The following is a 12,574-nucleotide window of genomic DNA, read 5'->3' on the forward strand; positions in this document are numbered from 1 at the left end:
GGTGACACATTGTTGGAGTTTGTCACAAAAGTGACGCAATTCCAGCAATGCGCCAGAAAACATAGGTAGGTCCTATGTAAAATGCCCTGCGTCAATCCATACACCTAGTCTGAGCAGGCGTAGGAATTTTGACACAGTGAAGGCGCAGAGTGACGCAGGGAAATCTTGTAACTTTCACTGCACCAGTTCTATGTGGCTTTTCGCATGGGAACGCCTACCCTGCATACATTATACCTCGTGCAGGTATAATGTGACGCAGGGCTTTACAACGTGACACATCTCCCTAGTTGCATCACGTTGTAAATGGCCGGCAACTTTTACGCCGATGCTGCTTCACAAAAGTGACGCAACGGCAGCGCAAAAGTGACGCAAGGAGCTTGTAAATCTGCCCCCTAGTCTAGGTGGGTAATTAGTGCACATCCTATTCAGGCAATTAAACAGCATATCTTTTTAGTATTCTCTTCTCAGAAAGCTCATATATAGTGCCATACTGAATCCTGAGATGATTCTGAGAAGCCGTAAAAATAATACCGCACAGTACCACAGGATTTATTATTTAAGTGCAAGAAACGAACAATGTTATGCTGTTCAGTGTGTACCACACATTTTTCTACTGTCTTGTATATAATTACTACTAGGCGTTTTCAGACTGTTAAAAGTCACAAAAAGTCGGTGATGTGATGTAGAATATCTTGATTTCCCCAAATTTGCTGTACTGAGATTATGGCACATGTTTCCCTATTGGATCACTTTGACTGGTTATCTCAGTACAAATAAAAAGTTTAGTTGAGAAGGTTATTCAGTAGAAAGATCAGAAAATGTTTCCTGAACCAAAACGTTTCCATGAACTTTTAGTAATCTGCAATCATTACTGAATGGCTGTTCACGCTATTTTAAATACTGCTGATTGTTAATGGGTAAACCTGGAAAGATGTTCATACTTACAACTCCAAGAGAACTGCATGCTAAGGCCAGGAATTTAAGCCATTCAATTTCATCTGCCAGGCGTCCGACATTCATGATGCTGTCAAAAAGGTCCACTGGAAGACTCAGCGTCTTCCACATCTGCAGCAACTCTTCTGACACTATGGTCAATCTGCCACCCACCTGAAATAAAAATATGGAGCAAGTATTAACAATGCATATGATGAAGGCTTATTAAGGAATGGAGAGTCCACTCTTCCATCCTATGTGGAAGCACCTATTGAGGTATCTTATGAGTGATGTTTGAAACTGTTTCCGAATTGGAAATTGCCTCTGTTAAGAAAAAATCTTAAGAGCATAGTATGACCACCCGTCTTACTTCTGCCCTGCAGATCTCAGTTTGGGTCCAAACAGCTCTTTCCACCTGAATCAAAATTACTTTTTATGTAGTAATTACCCCTCAAAGTCTACATGATTTTCTCCAGATAAAACCATGAGAACTTTGTGAGAGCAACAACTGAAAAGACCTGGAGTGGAAGCAAGTGCCTTCCTTGTGCTGCCAAGAAAGTACGAAGCAGTGCCTACACAGGAATGCAGATGATGCCTCAGGGTACAGCAAACCCTATTTTCGTGCAGGTTGGATGAGTGAACCACAGTCTCATGCGAGTTTCCCCCAGGGGACCGAACAATCAATGCACTCATGTTGATGGTTGGGTGGAGATTTGGTGGGGTCTGAAGTTGCACACAGATCAACCAGAGAGTGACGAAGCCTAGTGGTGAGGGGCAGAGGAGGAGGAGGATGGTGCTACTAGACTACCATGGACATTTTTATAAGTAAGATGGGGAGCAGCATAGCAGAGGGATAAATAAGGACCAAAGGGCCACCAGGGGAGAAAATAGAGAAAGGACATTGGTGGTGGGGGGGGGGGGGAATTAGTCGCTACGGCATGAGGGAGAAGAGGTTAAAAAAAGACGGTGTAGAATAGGTGGGTTAGGGTCGGGTAGTGTGAAAGGGAAGAGTCGCACAGGAAAAAGAGATGAGGACAAAGGCAGGGTTTAAAGGTAAGTTGCTGGGGACCACATAAGGGGCAGCTAGGGAACACAGGATAGGTATGAGGAAGGTGGGAGCAACTGGGTCACCAGGGTTCAAAGGCAGAGACACTGGGGGTTGGAAGCACATGTTGAGAAAGGACTGCTGGGAGACCCAGGGTGAAGGATCATGACAAGCGATGGGAAAAAGAGCTAAGAAGGTTGATTTGGCAATATGCAAGGCTTGAAGCAGTTCACAACCTTGTTCATGGTTGCAATCACTGAGATGAAGTTCCGTCAGTGTGCATTGGTGGAAATGAAGGCTAGCCACAAGCAGATGTGCAGGATGCTGGATAAGTTGGACAAAGTTTGGGCGTCGGGAGAGGTAGAGGGAACAAAGAAGGTGGCGAAAGTGACGAGGTAGCAGGAGATAAAGGAGGGATAATGTGGGGAAAAGGTGCAGCATATTCTACCTTCACTCCCCTATAATTGGTTATGAGTCATAAATTTCCAATTTTTACCCATTTGTTGTTTCAACTGTCTCATCTTCCTTTTTAATTCCTGGCATTGACCATCAAACAAAGTTGCTATCTTATTAGACCTCAGTCTTCAATAGCAATTTTCTTATTAGTATAGATGTTCAAGAAACCTACTGCACCAGCTATTACTGCTGTATACTTTTTTCCAATATCTTTTATATCAATCACTCAACTTTGGAGGTTCCTCTAAAATTGCATAGGCAGTTCTAGGTGTTTATAATCAATTGAGGTTGTCACTCTCTTGAAATATTTTATCTGCAAAGTAAATACATGTTTTCCCTTTATCATTTTCAGCGTACTTTCTGCTGGCTGGGTACAAGGGCCAGGTTAGTACCACTGAAAAAGTTTAATTCTAAAGTCCAGCGTGAAGAGCTTCCTGTGTGAGGAAGGAGGTCACAAGTAGCAGGGAGAGGATTGGGAATGGTCGTTGCTGTAGCGCGAAGAGCAGGCAAGGGGTCGCGAATTGTCATTCCTGTAGCGTGAAGATCCATTTGGGTGTATGGGCGGTCGTTACTGGAGATCCGCGCTGGCAGTCACTGCAGGCTGTTGATGTGCAAAGTGCAGATCTCGCGTTATCGATTGTTGCTGGCAGTCGCTGTAGCATAAAACATCATGTTCGCTGGAGCTTCATGTTGGTGGTCGATGTGGGTGGCAACTTCTTGACGTAAACTGGTCCATTCAGGAAGACCCCAACACTTCGGGATTTCTCCTTTTCCTTTAGGAGAAGCTCAACTAATGCCACACCAAAGGTCTAGGACCTCAGGGGCACTTCTTAGTTATCAGAAACTAACTTCAGAAGAGGCCAGCTGGGCTCCAGCATGTCCAGTTGCAAAAGGTCAGCTGAGCAGTTGTAGAGAGGCCTCTGGAGCATGTTGTGTTCCTGTAACTCAGAACAGGAGGTCAGTCAGCTGACCCTTAGAGTCACTTCAGCCTGGAATGAAGGGGGCAGGTCCAGTCTTCATTCTCAGCAAACAGGGCAGGCCTCAAGCAGCAGGGTGACAGGTGGTCCTTCTTCTGTAGTATCCACACGTGTGGGAGAGTACTGAAGAATGGGTCTTGGGGTCCTATTTTTATACCTGGTGCCCCCTTTGTAAAGAGAGAAACAAAATATCTGAAGTCCCCCACCCTCACAGAAGTGTCTGGAAATTTCTGCCTCCCTGTTGTGGGCAAAATAGGATTGTGTGAAGTTTTTTGTGTGTTATCTGGGCCAGTGCCTTTTAAGTGCAAGTGTGGTAGGTGACAGGTCTGTCCCCCCACCAAACAAGGATCACCCATCCTCGCCAATACCCAGACCCTCTATTCTGATGCTGTCTGGGAGGAATAAACAAAGGCTAACTGCCAACTATACCTAGTCAGGTGACCCAGGAGAAGGCTGCAGACATCAAATGATTGGGAAAGGGAAATGCCAATTTGAGAGCTTGAGGGGTTTTCACTACCAGGACACATAAAAGTACATGTCCACATATTTTAATACACTGCACCCTGCTATATGGGCTGTTTAGGGCCTACCCTAAGAGAGACTTATATGTATTAAAAAGGAAGGTTTAGGTCTGGAAGAATGTTTATTTTGCCAGGTTGAAATTGTAGTTTAAAACTACACACACAAGCTACTATGGTAGACCTGAGGCATGTTTAAAAAGGCTACTCAATTAAGTGGGTGGTACAATAAGTTGTGCAGGCCTACTAGAAGCATATAATTCACAGGCCCTTGGTATACGTAGTACCACTTCACTAAGGACATATAAGTATAAATGTGCCAATTGGGTGTATGCCAATTGTACCATGTTTACAAGAGAGAGCACAAGCATTTTAGCACTGGTTATCACTGGTAAAGTGCACAACGTTTTAAAAACCAACAAAACCGGTTCAGAAAACAAGTGGGTGAAGGTAAATAACTTGGGGTGACCCTCAGACAGGGCCAGGTTCAATACAGGCACTTCGGCATTTGCCAGCGCATCTTTGTTTTCATACATTTCAGAAATGCAGCCTGCAGAATGTTGTGTGATGCCAACATATCCCTCTGTGCAAAATCGAATTGATGTGGATTGAAATAAAGGTTAAAATCACCTATTAGTATTATCAAGAGATTTACATACATGTTACAGCTAATACTTAAATCAACTTCAAATAATTGCATTTGACTCAGATTATATTTCTTGTTCCCCGATAACACATAAATATTAATCACAATCACAGCTTCATGGTATACCAAGTTATTATGACATTAATATAATAGACTAGCAAACACTCACTTTTAGTATTTAGTATTTAGTTGTTTTAACTCTTGTGAGAACTTGATAGAAATCAAGGTGTTTGTCACCTGACAGTTGCCCAGAACCAAACGATCTTGCATGAGTATTTATTTGTGCAAAGCTATCACTCAAGAAATTACACCGGACCAACAGGTCTCTAAACAAATACTCATATTTCCTCAAACACATTGTTAAAAAATTCAGAATCCAACAATTTATTTAAACTATGTACTTTCCATATGGAGCCCCTTCAGTCGTCTAGTGCCCTTTCATTCTAGTCTCTGTCACTCATACTTATGTTCCCTGCTTCCCAGGTTAACTCATGAGTTTGTGCAGTGGATATGTGTAAGTTACTCCCCACCGCAAGCCTTTGGTTAATCCACACTCCATCAATGAGGAACAACTTGATTTGGTTATAGGGTAACCCTGCATGGTTATTTACAAATATATTTTCTTTATCTCTGAGCAACTCTTCATCTGATACTAGCCTTATCCCTTGGGCTGTTAGTTTTTTTTACAGGAAATCTGATTTTAGTTTTACAAAAAGGGTGTAAAGCTCTACTCTTGAAATGTCGTTTCCTTTTATATTGGAGACAAATGCTACTTGCTAAATATATTTTGAGGCAATCACTATGAGAGAGGAGCAACATTTAAACCCCTGTAGCAAATGGGATCTATTCAGGGGTCTCCATTTACTATTTTTCTGTCTGCTCTTAAGAGGTCAAAATATCTTAGCAAGCTGTTATCTTTAATCTCATCTTATTCTCACAGAAGTCACTCTTTCTTAACACTCTTGCCTTTTTTCTATATCCCTTCTTATTGGGATAGTTATTAGTCAATCCCCTAAATTCAGTCTAAGTATTACTTTTCTCTTTTACCTAGGAGATTATTTTTATTTCCACCTGTTTTGATGAAACCTCATGATTTTTTTAAGTCAAATGCTACTACCATTCTGTTTTTATTCATGAACTCCTTATCTATTTTCAGCTACTCAAGCTTTTCCTAATTTCCCTAGTCTTGTCCTACTGTGACAGTTTTCTTAGTAGTCTCAATATTCACAGTTTTCCCTCTGCCTTTCTTTTTGTCATTTTTATGGGTACCTGCTCTCTTTTTGACAATTCTAGGATGACTCTTTGTTGGGAATTTTATGTGTCTGTTTATAGAGAGCGTACTCCTTCTTACAATCAGTACTCGTCTTTTAGAGACATAAACTAAATGATTCGTGACTGACCTCCCTCGCCCCTGGAGGACCATAATTGACTTCTGCTTGCAAGTTTACATTTTCATACATAATAGGTCATAATTGGGCTTACCAGGTCTTACCAGTGTGGCTATACGGACATTCATTGATTTCAATTTGTGGTCTATTAATCTAAATAAAACGCTGCAGAACTTTAGGATGTCATTATTCAGGACTATCTTTTCAAAAATGCCATTTAATTTTTTTTTCAGAATCCAAGCTTCCACACTTGACCACATCTATGATCCTGGGCAGATTAAACATCTTTCTTCTTAATTGATGCAGCTGCTTAAATGTATTTTGCAGTGCCTGCTATTTAATACGTTTAATTACAGTAAGCAGTCTGTTTATGAAGCAGCAGGTGCAAGAGGAGAGTATGCAAGACGAAGTCAGTACAATTTGTTAGTGACTGGGTTGCAGTTGTCTTTCTGCAATAAAGGTCTTGTTTGTAAAGTATATATGTATGTATATGGTATTTCAGTGGTGAAAATCTAGCCACAAGATAATGATTTCTGTTCATGGGCAAAGGCCCACTCAAAGGCAGTGATTAATAGGAGAGGCAGCCGAGTTGTGGATGGTTAACACAACAGAATGAAGGCGGTCACCACCTGTATGAAGAGCAGCTGCCTCAAGATCAACTCAGACAAGACCAAAGTTCTCATCCTGGACTCCACTCCCTCCACCTGGTCCGACTCCTGGTGGCCCGGAGCACTCGGAACCTGCCCCCACACCCACGGACCAAGCATGAAACCATGGCATCATCCTGGACTCCTCACTCTCAATGAACTGCCAAATCAATGCAGGCTTGTCCTCCTGCTTCCACACACTCCGCCTGCTTCAGAAGATTTTCAAGTGGATCAACAAAAGAATCACCTTCAAGCTCCTCACGTACGCCTACAAAGCCCTCCATAATGCCAGTCCTGCATACCTAAACCACCGCCTCTCATTCAACACACCCACCAGACATCTCTGCTCCGCCCAACTTTCCCTGGCCACAATCCCACAGATCTGCAAGACCTCGGCCGGAGGAAGATCCTTCTCCTACCTCACTGGGAAGACCTGGAATTCTCTGCTTCTACATCTCAGGCAATCACAGTCTCTACCTCAATTCAGGAAGGTCCTCAAGACCTGGCTTTTTGATTGCGCAGTAGATTACCCCCCCCCCCCCCACAGCGCCTTGAGGCCCTAATAGGTGAGTAGTCGCACTTTACAAGAAACCTGATTGATTGATTGATTGATTGATTGATTGATTGATTGATTGATTGATTGATTGGTGAATGCACTCTAATGTAGTGTTCTCTAAAGAAGTGAGCCTTCAACTCTGTCATGAATTAAAACGGTGTTAGAATGGTCCGGATGGATATGGGGATATTGTTCTAGGTCCTAGGTGCATAGATGGAAAAGGCCTGTTGTCTTGTTCTAAGTTTTGTTACACTTCTCAGTCTGCAGTCTGATTGTGCCCTGGCTGCTGGTATGCCGTGAACCACAAGAGATGGTATGCTTGGCTGCAAGATAAGCACTGGTGTTGTTTGTGATGGCTTTGTAAATGGATGCAGATAGTTTTGAAGATGGGGCTACTGGCAAGGCGCGCCAATTCCCATCAGTGTTGGGGTGATGTGTATGTTTGAATAGTCTTCTTTTAAAAGACTAATGAGTAAAGTGATGTTTTATTTTTTCCCACAGTAATGATATACCAGGGGTATTGCAGACAAATATTCTTGGACTTATTTTTAGTGTTTTAAGTGTTAGTATATGTGTTAAAAGTATGTATTATTTTTGTAAAGCATGTTTGAATATTTTTAAAGTATTGAATTTTATGTTAATTAATTTGTGTGTAATTTAATTCCGTAGTGGGTTGTGGGTTTATAGGGGAATAGGGTGGGAAGTAATTTAATGGTGATATAGTTTTAAAGAATTATTTAGAATTAGGTATTTTATATGTTAATTATTTTTTGCGTAATTTAACTCAGTAGCGGGTTGTGGGTTTTTTAGGGAATAGGGTGGGAAGTAATGTAATTGTAATGAATTACTTAATTATTTTATGAATTAATAATTTAGTATTTAATAATGTATATTGTTAATTAAGTTACTTAATGTATTAATAATTAATGATACATCAATTAATAAAAATTAATAATTAATTGGCAATTATGTGTATTGTGTTATTTTTTATGACTTAGTAATTAATTATATATTAATTATTATTAATTAATTTGTAAATATGTTAATTGTGTACTTTTTTAGGAGTGGGTTGATGGTTGATAGGGGAGTAGGGTAGGAATTAATTTAGTTTTAATGTAATTATATTATTATTGTTTATATTATATTAAAAAGTTATTTTATTATGTTAATTGTGTGAATTAATTTAGATTTGATGGTTATTAATTTTATTGTTGATTGTTTTAAGTTAATTAATTAATTGTTAATTAATTATGTTAATTTATTAATATTTACAATATTGTAGGTGACGTTTATAGGGAAAAATGATGGGAGGTAAATTCATTTAGATTTTTTTTTCTTGTTAATATTTATTATATTGCAGGAGTGGGTATACTAAAGTATTCCCCTAAGCTGTCCAACACTTTCCCTACTGTTACAATTGGTGGAGTGGGAATATTACATTATTCCCACCCACCATCCAACACGTTCCCTACTGTTGGATTCGCTGGAGTGGGAATGGTTATTTTTACCCTCCCGCTATCCAACACTTTCCCTACTTTTGCACTCACTGGAGTGGGTATAGTAATTTTTACCCACCCGCTATCCAACATTTTCCCTACTGTTGCACTCACTGGAGTGGGAATAGTAAGTTTTACCCACCTGCTATCCAACACTTTCCCTACTGTTGCACTCACTGGAGTGTGAATAGTAATTTTTACCCTCCCACTATCCAACACTTTCCCTACTGTTACACTCAGTGGAGTAGGAATAGTACATTATTCCCACCCGCTATCCAACACTTTCCCTACTGTTGGACTCACTGGAGTGGGAATAGTAATTTTTACCCGCCCACTATCCAACATTTTCCCTAGTGTTGCTCTCACTGGAGTGAGAATAGTAATTTGTACCCACCCACTATCCAACACTTTCCCTACTGTTGCACTCACTGGAGTGGGAATAGTCATTTTTACCCACCCACTATCCAACATTTTCCCTACTGTTGCTCTCACTGGAGTGAGAATAGTAATTTGTACCCTCCCGCTATCCAACACTTTCCCCACTGTTGGACTCCCTGAAGTGGGACTAGTAATTTTTATCCACCCGCTATCCAACACTTTCTCTACTGTTCCACTCGCTGGAGTAGGAATAGTAATTTGTATCCACCCGCTATCCAACACTTTCCCTACTGTACCACTCGTAGTAGTGGAAATAGTAATTTTATCCTTCACACTATGCAAAGTATTTAGTATTGTTATATTTAATGTAGTGTAAAATATTTTTTTTTTTATATTTATTGTAATGTTTTAAACGTATTATATTTTTAATATTAATATTATAGGTTTATTTATATATATGAAATTATATTTTAAGTTATGTTTTTTACATTTTATAATTAAAAATATGAATTATTTTTAATATTATTAAGTTAATATATAATAAAAAATATAAATGCATGTTTTTTTACATGACATTTATTCTGATTGATTTTAGCGTGTTTTAATTTTTTTAAAGTATGTTTTACTTAATTATATTTATTATTTAATTACTTTTAAGGCATTTAAAAAAGTTGATATTTTAGCAAACTATAGTATTGACAATGACATTTAAGATTCAATATTTTTGTAGTTACCTGTTTGTAGATAGGAATTCGATATTCTGTCACTCGATATTTTCTCATCGATATTTTGGCAGCTCGATATTCTGCTCCTCGATCTTCTGTCAGTGATCTAATAATACCAACCTTCAATAATACCACATCCAATACTTTGCCTCCTGCTACATTGTCATTGTAAGTATATTATTACTACTCTTACTTACACCTCCATTATTGTATTCATACCTTATAATGTGGTGATCAGGTCACTATAGCGAATGTGGTATTATTGTCATGGGATGGTAGCTCCCGTCTTCAGGCTAAGCTTGCGAGGATTGCTAACAGTGCTCTGCTGGAAGCAGTGCTGAATTTGAGCCGCAGGTAAGGGCACTAGCACTGATTTTTTGGGGATCAGCATATATTTTTCCTCATCAGACATTCCCCAAGAGCAAGAGAAGGAAAACACTCAAATGGGAAAGAAGGAGAAATAGAAGGACGAAAAAATCGTCACCATGGGAGAAAGGAGACATTTGCAAGATTGAGCTAAAGAGGCAGGCAGTGTCTGGCAGTGGAATAAAGCAGCCTGAGATGGATTCAGGACTACTGAGTCTTGGTTTTCAGCACACTCAAATTTAATAGCGCAGGGCTTCTGAGCACTCTACATTTTATAATTTATACACTGGTTGGAAGCCAATAGTAATCAAAGAAAACAGGTCTCCAGGTGGTAAGGAGGCGTGTTAATCTTACAAATAGTCAGGGACAGATGTACTTGAATGGGAAGCCTTTATTTAGCCCCTCTTTCTGACCAGGATCATGCAGGTGATGAAATGAAAAACCCAAGCTGGAATTTCATTTCTAAAAGGAACATTTATGGAGGTAAGAGTGTGAAACTCAAGTCAATAAATCAGCACTTTCACACGTGCCACTAAGAGATCAAACATTTGATCTTTAGTAAAATGGTAGTTATAATGCGGGCCGTGGGTAACTCTGAGGCTCCATGCAATGTGCTTCTCTTTCTTTGACTGACCGTTCCCTAGCTGAGCTCTTTCCTCCGCCGGATTTGGACACAAGAGTTTCGGTCACCCTAGCCCTTACAATATAGAAAACAATGCAGTTCTTGGCTATAACAGTGCCTGCACCCTTTGTAGTTTCAAAGTGCTGGCATTTAGCATCTGTTGTGAAGGAAGCGCAATGAAACGTGTGTGTTTCTAGCAGGGTCGGATTGGGATCACAATTCGGCCCGGGCACTGACGAAAAAAGTGGCCCACATTCAAGAGGCGTGGCCCATATTTAAGGGGCGTGGCCCACATTCAAGGGGCGTGCCCTTTCATGAAACACCATTTGCACAGACAAGGAATGAAAGTGGTAGGATACTGTTCTTGCACAGGACACAGGGCCAAGGTGACAATGGCCTACATGCTGAGCAACTAAAAGAAATAGCAAGGCCCCTTTCTGTCACAAAATTATTCCAGCCCTCCAGCACAGGAGCACATGAAAAGAAGCAAAGCCCTTGCTATTACTAACCTACTTAGCCCTCCCCAGACCTTCAGCTCAGGAGCACATGAACAGAGGTAAGGCTCCTGCAATTAGTAAATTAATCAGCCCTCCAGGCCTTGGGAAAATGTCCTGGCAGGGGAGCACAAAACACAGCTTTCTGGGTCATCCCAGGTAGCCAGGGGGGAGGCTGGGGTGAAGCTGGAGCATGGGAAGTGCCTTCCCAGTGTGTTCTGGCAGTTTGAGTGTTTACCATTTACTGTAGTATTACCCTTGTACCTGTGTATGGTACCCTTTTGTAACTTGCACACGTCACTTTTCTCTGGTATCACACTGTATGCTACCTCTCACTTTTGTTTGCTTTGGATACTTGCACAAGTGTCACCATTGCCTACGTAACGTTTGTTCTTGTGCTGGAGTGTCTGCCATTTATTGCAGTATTATACCTCTACTTGTACTTTGTACGCTTTTGTAACCTGCACACATATCACTTTTTCCTCCTGTAATGTACCGGTTGCTACCTCATGTATTTTGGTTGCTCACTATTGTCACTTTTCATTCATGTAACGGTTGCTTTTGTAATTTGTCCACTTGTAATTTTTCTCCTCATGTATTATTGCTGTTCCTAGTGTGAAGCGCTCTGACACCTTCGGGTAAAGTCCGCGCTATATAAAATCGCATAAATAAATAAATAAAATAAAAAAATTCCAAACATCACCTGGCCCCCACAGCAAGACCCATTCTTCCTCGCCCACTATGCCCTGAATGTGAAGGGCTGTGGGCGAGGTGTTAAGACTAACACCGTTTCTGGGCTGCATGGGCCCCAGGGGGCCGAGGTGAAAATGGCTCAAAGGCCTGAGAAACACCTGGCCCACAGGGAGGCCGATTCTTGCAAACAATCACCCCCCCCCCCCCAGCCCAGCCTCAGTGTGATTGCTTGGCAGGGCAGGGGTGAAGGAGAGGCCACAGCGGACAATCGCTGTCCGGCCGCACAGCGAGGCTGCTTGCAATCATTTTCTCTGTCTGTCTCCGTGCACTCTGTGGGACGTTTTTTTTTCTCCTCTTTCCTAGTCCACTCTCTGTGGACTGGGACAGGGGAGAAAAAAACGGCCCACAGATGGCACGGAGGCACCGGCCCTTCGGCCCATGCCCGCCTTGCCAATCCGCCCCTGGCTTCTAGGTGGGCGCAGACACAGTTAGTTATAGTGCATGAGAAACAGCTAGTTATAGTGTATGCTCAGGGTGCAAAATGCGCAGAATTATGTGGCTCATTGACAAGGCGTCTATGTGGTGGTGAAAAAAATAAAAAGTACTTTTTTGTGCAAGTATGAGTTGGAGAAAG

General features: G+C 41.1%; 2 protein-coding genes across 2 annotated transcripts in view; one reads left to right on the forward strand and one right to left on the reverse strand.

The window, feature by feature from the left end:
• LRRC20 (leucine rich repeat containing 20) overlaps positions 1–12,574 on the forward strand; it is a 1,483,106-nt gene that overhangs the window by 1,180,129 nt on the left and 290,403 nt on the right. The gene's annotated exons all lie outside the window — the stretch shown is intronic.
• LOC144756465 (ropporin-1-like) overlaps positions 1–12,574 on the reverse strand; it is a 309,156-nt gene that overhangs the window by 8,632 nt on the left and 287,950 nt on the right. The window contains exon 4 of the mRNA XM_078646288.1: positions 946–1,107. Coding sequence (XP_078502414.1) covers positions 946–1,107 — 162 coding nt within the window. The remainder of the gene's footprint in view (positions 1–945; positions 1,108–12,574) is intronic.

The sequence above is a fragment of the Lissotriton helveticus genome, chromosome 5_1 (genome assembly GCF_964261635.1).
Source record: "Lissotriton helveticus chromosome 5_1, aLisHel1.1, whole genome shotgun sequence".
Taxonomy (NCBI): domain Eukaryota; kingdom Metazoa; phylum Chordata; class Amphibia; order Caudata; family Salamandridae; genus Lissotriton; species Lissotriton helveticus.